General features: G+C 41.1%; 1 protein-coding gene across 1 annotated transcript in view; it reads left to right on the plus strand.

Moving 5' to 3' along the window:
• wnt6b (wingless-type MMTV integration site family, member 6b) overlaps positions 1–16,794 on the plus strand; it is a 44,870-nt gene that overhangs the window by 13,350 nt on the left and 14,726 nt on the right. Inside the window, exon 2 of the mRNA XM_072445183.1 lies at positions 15,005–15,225. Within this exon, the coding sequence (XP_072301284.1) occupies positions 15,005–15,225 (221 nt within the window). The remainder of the gene's footprint in view (positions 1–15,004; positions 15,226–16,794) is intronic.

The following is a 16,794-nucleotide window of genomic DNA, read 5'->3' on the forward strand; positions in this document are numbered from 1 at the left end:
GAGAGCAGGGAGGCAGGCCTTGGTTAGAGTTGTTGGGAGGGGGTCGAGAGAGCAGGTGGTGGTTTTGGAAGCGGTGATGAGGTCTATGATATGAGAGGAGTTAACAGAGGAGAAGGTGGTGAGGGGAGGGAAGGGTGGGTGGTCAGGGAGAGGAGGGGGGGCAGGGGTGGGGGTGGTGATGGAGTTAATGGAGACGGCAGTCATGGAGCTGTTGATTTTGGAAATTTTGTCATTGAAGGCAAGGAGGAAAGAGTTGCAGAGGTCAGGGGAGGAGGGTGGAGTGATGTCCGGTGGCTGGAGCAGCTTGTTGACGGTGGAGAACAGGGTGCGAGGGCTCCGGTGGGAGCTGTTGATGAGGGTGGAGAGGTGGGCAGATTTGGCGGCTTGGAGAGCGTCACGGTAGGAGGAGATGTGTAATTTGAAAGCTTCGGCGTGGACGGTGAGGCGGGTTCTTTTGAGGAGTCGTTCGAGTTGGCGGCCAGTCTGCTTCATGGTGCGGAGTTCAGGGGTGTACCAGGGGGCGGGGTTGATGTATGAGACGGAGGAGGTTTTCCAGGGGGCTAGGGAGTCAAGGGAGTCGGAGAGGGTGGTGTTGAGCATGACAGCATAGTCGTCGGGGGAAGAGGGGGGGGAGTCAGGGGGGAAAGCAGAGGATATGAGCTGGGAGAGCGTGAGGGGGTTGACTGACTTGATATTGCGGTAGGTGATGGTGCGTTTTTTGGGGTTGTGGGGCGAGGGTAGGGGGGCAGAGAAAAGGATGCAGAGATGATCAGAGAGTGGGAAGGGGAGGGGGTGTGGCTTAGATATGGGTAGGAGAGAGGAACAGACTAAGTCCAGAGTGTGGCCTTTGGTATGGGTGGGGAAGTCAATATGTTGGGTGAGATGGAAGCAGTCCAGGAGAGAGAGGAAGTCGGATGTCAGTGGGGCGTTGGGTCATAAACACACACACACACACACACACTCACAAACACACTCACACACACACACACACACACACACAAACAAACACACTCACACACACACACACAGACACACACACACACACACACAAACAAACAAACACACTCACACACACACACACACACACAAACAAACAAACACACTCACACACACACACACAGACACACACACACACACACACACAAACAAACACACTCACACACACACACACAGACACACACACACACACACACAAACAAACAAACACACTCACACACACACACACACACACAAACAAACAAACACACTCACACACACACACACAGACACACACACACACACACACACACACACACACACAAACAAACACACTCACACACACACACACAGACACACACACACACACACACACACACAATTTGAATTTCCATCTAATGAACCCACTTTTATGGCAGTAATTGCCAATGATTTATGGACTTAAAAAAACAAAAATGGTAAATGATAAAGTGTGTGGAGATGAGTTACTGCTGCAGGAGTGTTTTTGATGACTTAGAACGTGGTTAAAAAGTAAATGTACTAATCAACTGTATCACATGATCGTACTAGTGTTTGAGTTTTTCCAAAATCCAAAGTTTTATCTAGGATTTCTTTACGTTTTGCACCAGAGTCACAGAATTGCCTGACTCCCAGTGACCTATGACCCCAGTGACCCCAGTGGACTATGACCCCAGTGGACTATGACCTTCAGTGGCCTATGACCCCAGTGACCCCAGTGGACTATGACCCCAGTGGACTATGACCTTCAGTGGCCTATGACCCCAGTGACCCGAGTGGACTATGACCTTCAGTGGACTAAGACCCTCAGTGGACTATGACCCTCAGTGGACTATGACCCTCAGTAGACTATGACCCTCAGTGGACTATGACCCTCAGTGGGCTATGACCTTCAGTGGACTATGACCTTCAGTGGACTATGACCCTCAGTGGACTATGACCTTCAGTGGACTAAGACCCTCAGTGGAATATGACCCTCAGTGGACTATGACCCTCAGTGGAATATGACCCTCAGTGGACTATGACCCCAGTGGACTGTGACCCTCAGTGGACTATGACCTTCAGTGGACTGTGACCCTCAGTGGAATATGACCCTCAGTGGACTATGACCCTCAGTGGACTATGACCCTCAGTAGACTATGACCCTCAGTGGAATATGACCCTCAGTGGACTATGACCCTCAGTGGACTGTGACCCTCAGTGGACTGTGACCCTCAGTGGAATATGACCCTCAGTGGACAATGACCCTCAGTAGAATATGACCCTCAGCGGAATATGACCCTCAGTGGACTGTGACCTTCAGTGGAATATGACTCTCAGTGGACAATGACCCTCAGTGGACAATGACCCTCAGTGGACTGTGACCCTCAGTGGACTGTGACCCTCAGTGGACTATGACCCTCAGTGGAATATGACCCTCAGTGGACTATGACCCTCAGTGGAATATGACTCTCAGTGGACAATGACCCTCAGTGGACTATGACCCTCAGTGGACTGTGACCCTCAGTGGACTGTGACCTTCAGTGGAATATGACCCTCAGTGGACAATGACCCTCAGTAGAATATGACCCTCAGCGGAATATGACCCTCAGTGGACTGTGACCTTCAGTGGAATATGACCCTCAGTGGACAATGACCCTCAGTAGAATATGACCCTCAGCGGAATATGACCCTCAGTGGACTGTGACCTTCAGTGGAATATGACTCTCAGTGGACAATGACCCTCAGTAGAATATGACCCTCAGCGGAATATGACCCTCAGTGGACTGTGACCTTCAGTGGAATATGACTCTCAGTGGACAATGACCCTCAGTGGACTGTGACCCTCAGTGGACTGTGACCCTCAGTGGAATATGACCCTCAGTGGAATATGACCCTCAGTGGACAATGACCCTCAGTGGACTATGACCCTCAGTGGAATATGACCCCAGTGGACTATGACCCTCAGTGGAATATGACCCTCAGTGGACTGTGACCCTCAGTGTTATAGATGAATATATTGATTAGGGATTTCAATGTTATTTGGTCAGAGTCAGAGAAAAGCTTTTTTGTCACTGTCTGTGAACAAAACTGTGCTTTGGCGACAGAGTACAACATAAAACAATGTAAAACATGAACTAAAGATGAAATAAAAGGCGCACATAACTAAGGTATTGTAAATACAAATTATACCGAATGGACAGAAAATAATAATAAAGTATTGTAGCGTGATGTGGTTAATCGATAATTGTGATTATTCAGGTCAAGAGCTAAAAATATATATAATTGTGATTTTTAGAAGCAGAACCAAGACAAAGACAAATTTTAATTGAATTTCTTTATTTATTTATTTTAATCCGTCTGTTTATGTCACATATGTCACATTACATTTACTTTATCCATCAGAAGGTTTTTTTCTTGGTCACAATATTGATACAGTGAAAGTGAATAAAGGATTTCCCTGTTGTTTGATCAAACTTTAATGTTACAAAAAGCATCACGATTTAACAATTATTCACGATTATGACTGAGACGGTGTGAAATCTCGTCTAATTTTACAATTTCCCAAGTTTGTTACGAAGTCGAACTTTCTGAATGACACAAAAGAGCCAGAAAAAGAAGTACTTTATATTTAGATGAATTGTTAGCTATAGATCAAATGAAAACCACTTAATTGTACTTCTAAAATAGTCACAATAATTATTTTTAGTTTTTTTTACGATTATTATTGTAACCTAAACAATCAAGATTATTAATTAACTGAACGATCAGGACATCTCTAGTGTCAACAATCCTGAAATATCCTAAAATACTGTATTTTCTGGATAAATCACACCTTTTTTCATAGTTTTGGCCAGGGTGCAACTTATACTTATATTTATACTTATATACTTATACTCCGGAGCGACTTATATGTGATATTATTTGTTATTTTCGCACTTGCAACCGCATTTCAACTTATATATGTTTTTTTCTTCTCTATTATGCATTTTTTGGCTGGTGCGACTTATACTCCAGTGCGACTTATAGTGGAGACAATACGGTCCTGATGTTTCTGATGACTGTAATCATAATATTGTGTTATATCGTGACATAATTCATGATTTTCAAACAGAAGGAACGTCCAAAGCTCGTCACTGGTGTTAATCGTCACACTTTCCCGTCTTTGCTACGTTTCTGCTGCCGAGCGTGTCTGGTGGCCGCTCGGTGCCCCTCGGTGCCGCTCGGTGCCACACGACCGCAGCCTCGTCAGCTCCTCCGCTCTCTTCGCCTTCCTCTCCATCTCAGCTCAGATCGTATCTCGCCGGCCGTTGCGCGCCCTGTAATCAGCAGCAGCAGCAGCAGCAGATGATTCAGATCTAGATTAAATGACCGTGTGGTTCAATTAAACCTGCGTGTGCAACGCCGCATTCTCAGCGCTTTAGGCCTTCGTGGCTCTATTGTGCGGTAAGACGAGAGGGCGAGCGCCGTGCCACGAGTCGTCTCTGCAATATTGTGTGAGTTTTTGAAAGCACATATTGTTCTTACATTTAAGACCACTAATAGCGTGTGTGCTCTTTGTTATTCTCTGATATTCTGCTCATTTTGATATTTTCTTGCCTGGTTGTAACTCATGTAGTTATCTTCTAATCTGTGGCTCATGTTTTTAGAGATAGAGGAGAGCGAAGCTGAGAGAAAAGAGACAGATTTCATGTAAATAATGACACAGAAAATGAATCTCCAGTGAAGTGATGTACACACCTGTGATCACAATGTGTTCACCTTTATTGTATCATTTGTTGTATTTATTTTTAGACTATTTTTATTCTGATCCCATAGCAGATTTAAATTGTTTTTCTTTTAGATATTTCAAAATCCCTTTTCATTGTTTCATGTCGCACTGAATCACCAAAGCAAGTTCCTATGTTTGTGAATTCTGTTCATTGACGATGGCAATAATCCTTTTCTGATTCTGAGTCTATTATTATTATTTGATACCATTTTACGCCCCTCGACTTTTGTCCTCTTGCCATCAACAAAAACTTTCAAGAAAATGAGTGCAGAGATTTTGGTCCAAAGTACTGTAACTTCCTTCTTCCTGATATTAACTGTCCCAATTTCCTTCAAGATCGACTAATTTGTGGTCAAATGCAAATAAGAAAATATGAATAACAGTAATAGGGCTGTGTAATTTATCACATTTATCATGTTTTCTTTTATTACACCAATAATAATGATACTTTTTAGCGGATACAACAGTACAGTACAATACAATTATATACTTTCTATTCATGACAATCTATTATAACGATATTCTGCTTCTCAAAACCTGGAGCAAAGACACTTTTTTTGCACAAACTTTTGAACAAAAATGTGACAAAACCTCACTAATAATACACATCAGGTCTGAACTTTCTCCACAGCATCTTTTTTGCTGTGGACGGAAATAACTGCGTCAACAAACAGCCAAATAACCGCGATAAAGTGCAGTATTTTGCCATAATTGCGTGGCCCAAGTAGTAATATAATGGAAAAAAAAGTTCAGCAAATCCACAGCCGTTATAGTTCAGTGTGTGCTGTCGTGAGAATCCAAATGACTTTGTTCTTCAGATGGTTGTTTTTTGTACTCAGCTTGGACCCACACGAGTCAGTGTCTATATCGTATATCATAACATCTTGTCCCCTCACGTTATAACGCTCTTGACTTACTGCCTTTATCGGCCCCCGCATCCTCTTGAGCGTGACGGCGTTTCCTTAAATCCTTTTGATCACGACTTCAAGTGCTCATCTTCCATCAGTTTTTATCTACGCTCTCCGCCACGATACAGTCTGAAATGTAGGTCATTCTTCAAAGTCGGAAAAAAAAATCTGGAAATCTGATCTATTTGTTTCTGGCAAAAGTCATGGAAATGCGCTGTGTTTATTGTTTATTTACCAAGCCACTGAGCAGAAGTGACTTTGTGTATTTTGCTATGGTTGAGTATGTTTCGTGTGTTGAATTTAAAATAGGGAAAGATTGTAATAAATCAGCTTTAAATGAAACGAGTGAATGAGTTGTTTTTCTGTTGTCTGTCTCCTTTTTACATAGTCTGACCGGGGTGCGACTTATACCAACTATATATCAACTTATATGTGATATTATTCATTATTTTCACACTGACAACCACAAGAGGGCGCTATAGGCTCTAAGCGACGCAGAAGAAGAATCTGCACTTCCTCTTCCTCTGGAGTTTGTGGAGTTGTTTAGAAGTGACACAGAGGAAGAAGAATTCAATGGATTTAGTGATTTTTGGTAAAACTGATGCTTTGGTAAACTTGTTAGCATGTTCTTTATGCTATAGTTATCTGAATAACTGTTCATATGTTACGTTAACATACCAGACACTTACCACAGTTCTGTCTGTGCCTCATGTAGCTGAAGGTGTTAGCGTTAGCATACGTCATGTAGCTGAAGGTGTTAGCGTTAGCATACGTCATGTAGCTGAAGGTGTTAGCGTTAGCATACGTACACCTATTCACCAGGTTCTCTCATCTGTTATTATTCTAAACTGTATTTCATGATTAAATGTCTGTTCTTGGTCTTGGATTTTATCAAATACATTTCCTTATATATGACTTATATATGTTTTTTTCTTCTCTAGTATACATTCTTTGGCTGGTGCAACTTATATTCGGAAAATACGGTAGTTAACAATAAAAAGCTAAAGTACTTGTGTTTTACCATCAGTCATTTTAGTTCAGGCCAACACCGTGTACAGTATATTTGTAGAAATGAGACTGAAAAAGCATTATGTTGGACTAGAACCTGCAGGAAGTCACTGCTGGGGACAATTTCCTCCAATCAGAGATGTCCCTGGGTGAGAACCATGTAGAAACAACTGTCGTTTCTCTGTCACGGTTCAATATGTGGGTGACAATAGGTCCTGAGCCCGCCCCTCAACACTCTCCCTATTATTAACACAGAGCACTCTTCAACTGCAGCGCAAGAGAAAAGCAGTGCACTCAAAGCTTCCCACAATGCATCTTGAAAAGTAGCGCACAGCTGTTTTAACACACTGGCGATTATAAACCAGCGTTTAATAAACCGTTTAAGTGTCAAGTTACTAACAATTAACCATTTGATTTATATTTATTGTGGATATAAACATTTTCCCACCCAAAACGAAGGTAGCTAATGTCCGAACCGCTCTGTGAATTGTAGTCTACTAACATTTTATTTTGAAACTCTTCACTCGTGGCTCAAATTGGGCACTGGCCCTTTAAGTTGACGCGTAATACATTTATCCACCAGCTTTTGGTTACAACAATCACACAAATAAAGTGACGAGATGAGATTTAATCCTAACTGTGTTTAAAAAAAAGCAAGCGTGACATCTTTTAGCATTATTACATACCGTATTCTCCGGACTATAAGTTGCACCATCATAGTTTTGGCCGGGGTGCAACTTATACTTATATTTATACTTGTATACTTAAACTTATGCTTTTACTTATACTCCGGATCGACTTAAATGAGATATTATTTGTTATTTTCACACTTGCAACTGCATTTCATACTCCAGTGCGACTTATATATGTTTTTTTCTTCTCCATTATGCATTTTTTGGCTGCTGCGACTTATACTCCGGAAAATACGGTAGATATTCTTATTCATTTCTCTGGTCGTAAAAGGCTCCAAACAAGGGCATGAACGCCGTCCGTCAGCCCATTTAAAACCTTTTTTCGGGACACTTTGTAGAAGATGTTTTTCTCTCCACTTTTGGCTCGTCTTTGCTCTGGTCTTGAGCTCGTCTTTAAGGAGCTTAACCTTCAGCGATGCTTGTGACGGACCCACCGCGAAGTTCACTGCTCCCATTTTCTTCTTAGACAAATTCCTCCAAAGCATTTGTTATTCCGAGAGAAAAAATGGAAAAAAAGTCGGATTTACCCGCTGCAGCTCGTGCGCTCGGGTCTGCGTCATGTCTTTGGTCTATTTTTGATCAAGACGCTGTTCTGGATGAGGTCGAAGCGCGCGGATTTACAGGTAATCGCGGTAAGTCTGAGCGAAATGCAACGAAACGTGGACGGAGAAGACCACACGGAGTGAAGCGAGCGGCTCTGTGGCTTTCAGAAGACGTGTCAATGGACAAAGACTGTTTTAAGGTCATGTCAATAAGTGAATCTGTCTGAAGCTGCAATACCGCGAGTCGCCTGTAGGGTTTAGTGACAGAGACGTGTTCAGAGCGGTATAACGTAAGATTATAATAACGTTAAAGTGAAACAGGTCACATATACACGGTGTAAACAGTATATTGTTTTGCTGTTGTAGATATTATCATCACTTTGGAACTCTTTGGATTATCATTTAAAAACATCAACTTATGTCTATATATTAAAGACACAGTTTAAAGCAAAAACAATCAAATCATATGAAAAAATATTTTTAAAAAGGAAAAAAAGAGGCTTAACCATTGAAGTGTGACGTGTTGTAAATGTAAAACAGTGTTTGTAAAATGTAGAGTAAATGTAAGTTGTGTAAACAAAATGTGTTCAGAACAATTTTCTGTTCTTTTTTTGTGTGTTTTGTATGAAATTTCAAGAACAGGATAGATATTTTTCTTCTCTTTGCTCCTTTTCGATTGTGATGATGATTCATGTTAACGTAAATGACACACAATTGAAATAAAGAATCATCATCATCATCATCATCATCATCATCACACACTTTATTCCACAGTTTATTAAAAAGACATCATACTTTCCTGCACAGGCTCAAATGACAATTATATGAGAAAAGAATCATTAAAAGTTTGATTCTTGTTGCTGTAGTTTAAGCGTTACTTTAAATATACTGTATGTATGGACATTGTGGGTCACACTTTTATTTAAACATCCTTTACTTTCTAGTGAAGTTGTAGCTCAACAGTTTTTATTGTAACTTCTTTCAATGCAAACGTGTGGATTTTTGCCAGACACTATGAGTGGAGTCATCTTATCTTATCTTAGTAATATGACTCCACTTATTGTCACGTTACAATTTGGCTCGTTGATTGTTCTTTATTCAGTCACACAAAAAAATCCCCGAAATATCAAACTCTATTTCAATTCTAAAACAAGGGTTGTATTTTAGAGCTGCAACTATCGATTAGTCTAGCGATTATTCTTTTGATTAATCGATTATTTGTATAGAACGCGAAAGGCCGGTCAAAATGAGATATTTACTCAGTTTTACCCGGATTGATCTGATTGGAGGACGTCCTGGTGGAGATTATTTACACTTGAAAGTGTATTTTCAACAAAAACACAACATTTACACATTTTCATGTCATTTTTATGTGATTCTTGCTCTGTCTGAGTAATTAAACCTCTCCTCTCAGATTATGGCATGTTTTAGAGTTTCTGTATTGACCAGTTAACAATTATTAAATTATTACATTTGTTTGTTGCTATAATCGATTAGTTGTTTCAGTCCTACTGATTCTTTGGTAATTTTCGTCACAAAATAATATCACTTTTTTAATATTTCCAAGTTGTCCTATAATACGGTAGTCTTGACAACGCTCAAGATCATTGTAAAACTGTTCCAGTTTTGTCCTGTTTATGTGATTTTATTTAGTATTTATTCTTGCTCAAATCAGTATCTAGCTTCAATACTAACTTTAGTATCAATTAGTGTCTGACTTTTGATACTTTTGACAATTCTACTTCCTGTTCCACCTGCAGTGCCCGTGGGCACGTGGGCAGTGCCCGTGAGCTCGTGGCCAGTGCCCGTTGACAGTGCCCGTGAGCTCGTGGGCTGTCAGTGGGTGAGCGCAGTGTAGTACATCTGTAAACTTTAAGCCAGGAAAATCTAGCTTGCCTTGTGTTAGCAGTTGTGTCTGGTCAGGCTCCATCAGCACAAACTGTGAGAGGGGTCACTGAAGGACAATTCATATGGACAATAAAAGCCCATGTTTTAAATACAAAACTAAACTATGGAATATGCCCTTGTTCAATATTTTCTCTAAGTATTCTGATAACAATAGTCAGACGATACAGATTTTTTTTTAAAAACAGGTCTTTTAATCAGTTTATTTATCAGACTGATAATAAAAACAGACATCTACAACATATCTTCCCCCCCTTTTTATCTACCTTTTGTAGCATTTTTTTCTATAAATACTCAATGTGAATTATCTAAATGTCTGTACTTGTACTGCAGTGATCACATGAAATCACATACAGTTTCAGCACCTCTCATGTAAACCTGAGCTGCTTTGAGAGCTGCTGACAGAGATGTCAACGTGCACTTCCTTTCACACTCACACATGTGCAGTAGCACAGGCACCAACAAGATCACGCCCAATAATGACGAGACACGCCCAATAATGATGAGACACGCCCAATAATGACGAGACACTAATGACGAGACACGCCCAATAATGATGAGACACGCCCAATAATGACAAGACACGCCCAATAATGACGAGACACGCCCAATAATGATGAGACACGCCCAATAACGACGAGACACGCCCAATAATGATGAGACACGCCCAATAATGACGAGACACTAATGACGAGACACGCCCAATAATGACGAGACACGCCCAATAATGACGAGACACGCCCAATAATGACGAGACACGCCCAATAAATGACGAGAAACGCCCAATAATGACGAGACACGCCCAATAATGACGAGACACGCCCAATAATGACGAGACACGCCCAATAATGACGAGACACGCCCAATAATGACGAGACACGCCCAATAATGACGAGACACGCCCAATAAATGACGAGAAACGCCCAATAATGACGAGACACGCCCAATAATGACGAGACACGCCCAATAATGACGAGACACGCCCAATAATGATGAGACACGCCCAATAATGACGAAACACGCCCAATAATGACGAGACACGCCCAATAATGACGAGGGAAAAATGACACTTTCTACACTTCTTTTACGGCTCTGCACGCTCACAAAGTGTCTCACTGTTTTAATCATGACTTCTTTGTGATTTTAGTGGATTTTTCCTGCTGTGTAAAGCACTTTGAATTGCTTTGTGTATGAAATGTGCTCTACAAATAAACTTGCCTTGCCTAATGTTCCTGAAGAGCTGTTGTCATGGCAATGTGGATGTCCTTATGTTAAAGCTCATGACGATGTCACCGCTTTACATGAAATGTTCTACACCAGAGGTTCTCAAACGAAGTACCACCTGGTAGAACATATTTCAACAAAATCTGGTCTAAAATGGGACTTTGGACCATTGTAAGACCATTGTAAGAGTCTTAACTGTAACTACAAGCTAACTTAGCTCATCATCATAATAATAATAATCAATTATACAAGTAACGTTATGTGTATATGATAAATGTATATTGTCTTAAATAAATGACAATGGTGTGTATTGTATATTCAAATTTCATTGGATTTGGAAACTAAAGGAAGAAGCAACTGGTATGTCAGGAGCTAATGAGGGACTTAATAAATGAACAAACTATTAACAAACTAAGGCCCTAAAAGAAAATATTATGTATAATAAAGAATCTAGGGAATATTACAGCGCCTTGATGGTAGAAAATCGCTCTATTTCACCATTTACCATTTTTACAGTTGTTTTTACACTAGATCAGGCATGTCCAAACTAGGGCCCGGGGGCCAAATGCGGCCCTCAGACCAATTTTTGTTGGCCCTCCAGCTTCCGGCTATGTCGGCCCAAACAACAAAAACTAGTACTTTTTATTGGGAAATTGGGAAAATTCAGGCATATGGATGTTACACCAAACTAACATTAATGTTCTAAGTCTAATTAAAGGTGTGGAGGCTCATTGCAATTACGTCAAATGCAAAATTTCGAATGATTCACTTTGTCATTCAACAAATTCGACATTTTCAAGTTGTTTGTGGCCCTCTGCCCCGTTTAAGTTTATAAATGCCGCCCTTGGTGAAAAAAGTTTGGACACCCCTGCACTAGATGGATACATTAAATGCCGTACTGTGGAACATTCAAGACATAGCATCTTAGACAATACTATTTTTGGGTCTTGAAGGTCAAAATACATTTATTTGTTTCTTAAATTCGTTCCAAATGTGTTGCAATGTACTTTAATAATCCCACACTTAGTTGTATTAGTTAGAGCTTGTTATCGGCGCTGACATTCTTCTTGTGGATAAAGCCCCGCAGTCTGTCTCAGTATCTGTCCAAAACCTTTGTGTTTGTGCAGACTTCTTGTTTATGCTCTCGTAGGTTACTGCTCAAAGACATTCTCTCAAACCCACAGCACATTTTGGAGTTGTCTTTGAAGCTCCGCACAGTCATTCCTGGAGGAGAGGAGGAGACCACCAGCAGACGGCCCAGAATGCACTGCTTCTTAAAACAAACTCGAGCAGATGAATCCTATCAGAGCTGCGCTTTTCCAGGCCTGCAATTATCTAATATCGTTTGTGACATATTGTAAAAGACAAGTACATTTTAAGGGCAAACCAGGTTTTCATGTAATCATTTGTCGGTTGCTTGACTTGTTTGACCCTGCAGAAAATAGAGTAGCTCAATAATGTGCTTATTTTACTTTAAAATAGTAGTTTACACAAGTAGAAGTACAGAGTAGTGGCTCAAATAATTCAGTAAGAGTGAATCGTACTTGGAGAAGTTTATCCTTGAGTTCTGAGTAAGAGTTTGTGTGCAAAATGCATTTAAAATACGATTTATTATTGGACTTAATGTAATCAAACAGGCAAAGCATTAAACACGATGCACAGATTCTGTTATTTGCAAAGACTTGACACAAAACCGAATCACATCTAACAATAGAAGAGTGACAAAAACGTTTGCTCAACTATCAAACCGCGATGCTGGAAAGAAAGTGAAGGCATCAGTGTCGTTTGTGTGTCGTTTGTGTGTCATTTTTGTGTCATTTGTGTGTCGTTTGTGTGTTGTTTGTGTGTCTTTGTGCCATCTCGATGACAAACCTGCTGACAGCGTCACTCAGTCCTGTTCACTTCGCCGCGCACACCTCTGCAGCGGCCGCGGAGATCCAGAGAAAACCGTTTTCCCCATTAAGAGTTAGAATAAACCGTTTACGTTCACAGCACAGACTCATCCATTAAACACGGACGAGGAGATACGGAAGCTACATTTATCTTCCCGCAGACAGTGTATATATCACCGCTTTAAACAGTGCTGTCTAAAATTAACTATTTAACCAGGCTTTCCTTCAAGGTTAAATGTTATAGATTATTCAAGCTCTTTAAACTACTTTTGGGCACTTAAGCTATAATAAAAATATTTTGATCGAAAGCCATATTTATTCGTATTTTTTGAGATTTTTTTTGGTTTAAATCTAAAATCGTGATCAAGCTGTAAAACAAACATTAAAAAAAGGTTATTCAAGCTCTTTAAACTACTTTTGGGCCCTTAAGCTTTTCCTGTTTTATGGCTTATAACATTAAAAAAAGGTCTAGAGAACAGGAAAAATATATAATAAAAATATTTATATAATATATAATATATATATCGAAAGCCATATTTATTAGTATTTTTTGAGATTTTTTCTGGTTTAAATCTAAAATCGTGATCGAGCTGTAAAACAAACTTTGCAATCCATTCTATTTGTGTGACAATGGCATTCCCTGTGTGAACTGCAGTCCTACACATCGAGCCTTGTGGATTAACATTTGGCTCCACTGTCATTTCAGTAACACAATCTCCACTTTTCTCCCGTAGCGTTGATTTAATCTGCAGTGTTTAAATAAGTGCCACTGATTTGAAGAGGCTGTGGTTTCATAACGGTTTCGGAAATCTCCAGAGCCGTGTATCGAGTGGAAATCTAGAAAGTATTGCCTTCTGGTTTTTGCTAAATCAACTTCAACATTACGAGCTCGTACTCGGGGGGCCAAGTGCGGCGGTGGCGGCGGACCACACAGGGGACGTGCGTGTGGGAAGTGGAGGCTCTGCTCTCTCCCATGTGAATGTGTGTCTGCAGGAGAGAAAGTGGCACAGGCCGTGGGCAGGAGCTGGCACGAAGCGGCAGAAGCGGCAAAAGCGGCAGCCACAGACGAACCCAACTTGTGTTTTGGTTTGTGGCTTCTCTTGAGGTTGCAGTTGCTGCTTTAGGGTGAAACAATGCTCTTTAACAGCACTGTTGTAGGAGCAACTGTGCACACGTGTTCCCCTCTGCTGCCCCGGGGCAAAATGACAAAGATGTGACCATCATGTTGTGACCAGGGGCTCGTACAGTGCTGTGAAGCCGCCAAGTCGAACCATCATGTTTCACTTGGTGGATTCACAGAGCCTTAAGTAGTTTGGCCGGTGAAGTCCACCCACAGTTTTGTTAATCTTCGAAATATCTTGTCTTATGCTAGCTGTTTTTTTATTTTATTTTATATATTTTTTATTTTTATCTTTATATTTTATTGTAATTTCATTTTTATCTTTATTATTTTTATTTGTGTCTTTTTCCCCCCCCTCTCCATCCCTTGTTGGGAAATGAGAGGTTTTGTCTATAGGAGTTTTTGTTTATAAGAGTTTTTGTTTATAAGAGTTCTTCTATGAAGAGTGTTTTTAAACTTCCTATAAGTGATCTGTTCTTTTCCTCTGTATTTCCCTGCGTTGCAACAATGAAATTTCCCCATGTGTGGACAATAAAGGATTATCTTATCTTTTCTTAATATTTGATTGTGATAGTAACTGGTTTATACTCACACCACGGCAGAAAGGAGAGAGCATGGTTAAAGTTTTGAGTTTATTTTTTGGAACAAATGAGTTTAATTTGCATTGCTATTGTCAGTGTGGTTGCATTGTCAGGTCATAGAGGAACTAAAGAGTTTTGAGAAGAACTTTTCCTCATTTGACCCTTAAAAACATCTGCAAAAACATAACAACATTGAAAATTTGACGATGTTTAACCAAGATTCTTGTCATCTGTCTCTAAAACCAATTCAAGAGATCGCTCAAGACGCAAGTTTCATCTTAAAACATAAATTACAAAAGAAGTAATGAGATCGCAGTATATTTAGAACATTTAGAGTGGCAAACGCTCCATAATCTCCACCCTCACGCCGTCTCTCCTGCGTCCTCAGGGCCGTGGGCAGTCCGCTCGTCATGGACCCCAACAGCATCTGCAGGAAAGCCAAGCGTCTGGCAGGGAAGCAGGCCGAGCTGTGCCAAACGCAGCCGGAGATCGTGAGTGAAGTGGCCAAAGGGGCCCGCCTCGGGGTCCGGGAGTGCCAGTTCCAGTTCAGGTACCGCCGGTGGAACTGCACCAGCCACAACAAGTACTTGGGCAAAATCCTGCAGCAAGGTGAGACACTGACATATGCATGCGTTATCCTGACAAATGCATGCGTTCTCCTGACACCTGACATATGCATGCGTTATCCTGACAAATGCATGCGTTCTCCTGACACCTGACATATGCATGCGTTCTCCTGACATATGCATGCGTTCTCCTGACATATGCATGCGTTCTCCTGACATATGCATGCGTTATCCTGACATATGCATGCGTTATCCTGACATATGCATGCGTTATCCTGACACCTGACATATGCATGCGTTCTCCTGACATATGCATGTGTTATCCTGACATATGCATGTGTTATCCTGACATATGCATGCGTTATCCTGACATATGCATGCGTTATCCTGACATATGCATGCGTTATCCTGACACCTGACATATGCATGCGTTCTCCTGACATATGCATGCGTTCTCCTGACATATGCATGCGTTCTCCTGACATATGCATGCGTTATCCTGACATATGCATTCGTTCTCCTGACATATGCATGCGTTCTCCTGACATATGCATGCGTTCTCCTGACATATGAATGCGTTCTCCTGACATATGCATGCGTTCTCCTAACATATGCATGCGTTCTCCTGACATATGCATGCGTTCTCCTGACATATGCATGCGTTATCCTGACATATGCATGCGTTATCCTGACACCTGACATGCATGCGTTATCCTGACATATGCATGCGTTATCCTGACATATGCATGCGTTATCCTGACATATGCATGCGTTATCCTGACATATGCATGCGTTATCCTGACACCTGACATATGCATGCGTTCTCCTGACACCTGACATATGCATGCGTTCTCCTGACATTGGCATGTGTTATCCTGACATATGCATGTGTTATCCTGACATATGCATGCGTTATCCTGACATATGCATGCGTTATCCTGACATATGCATGCGTTATCCTGACACCTGACATATGCATGCGTTCTCCTGACACCTGACATATGCATGCGTTCTCCTGACATATGCATGTGTTATCCTGACATATGCATGTGTTATCCTGACATATGCATGCGTTATCCTGACATATGCATGCGTTATCCTGACATATGCTTGCGTTATCCTGACATATGCATGCGTTATCCTGTGGTTACTATGGAGGACATTTGTCAAGTGTGTTCTTTTAATACAGAACTAAAGCAACATGTGTGTTTTAGCAGATGTTCTCATTGTGTAGTGTTGTTTTGGGCTCTGTCTTGCAACGTCCTGCGCCTTTAGAAGCTCGTGCAACTCGCTCGTGCTCGCTCATCCATCCCGGGCCTGTCACCCGCGCGCCCAGCACCCTTTTCTTTATTTTCTGTCATCTCCAACGCATCATACGACACTGCACATACAGCACATACATCCTGATCAAACACGCACACACGCTTTTGACTTTGCAGACGTTCACGCCTCGTCCAGATCGTCCACGGAACTGGTTAGTTTATTAAACTTTGCTTTGGAGCCTTGGAGTCAGGTTATATACAGATATTTGTATTAAAATGTATACATATTTATATATTTACTGCACATGTAATAAGATAATAATAATAATAATAATACTAATAATAATAAT

This window comes from Eucyclogobius newberryi, unplaced genomic scaffold (assembly GCF_026437365.1).
Source record: "Eucyclogobius newberryi isolate DKJ021-1_F unplaced genomic scaffold, fEucNew1.0.hap1 SCAF_14, whole genome shotgun sequence".
In the NCBI taxonomy this organism is placed as follows: domain Eukaryota; kingdom Metazoa; phylum Chordata; class Actinopteri; order Gobiiformes; family Gobiidae; genus Eucyclogobius; species Eucyclogobius newberryi.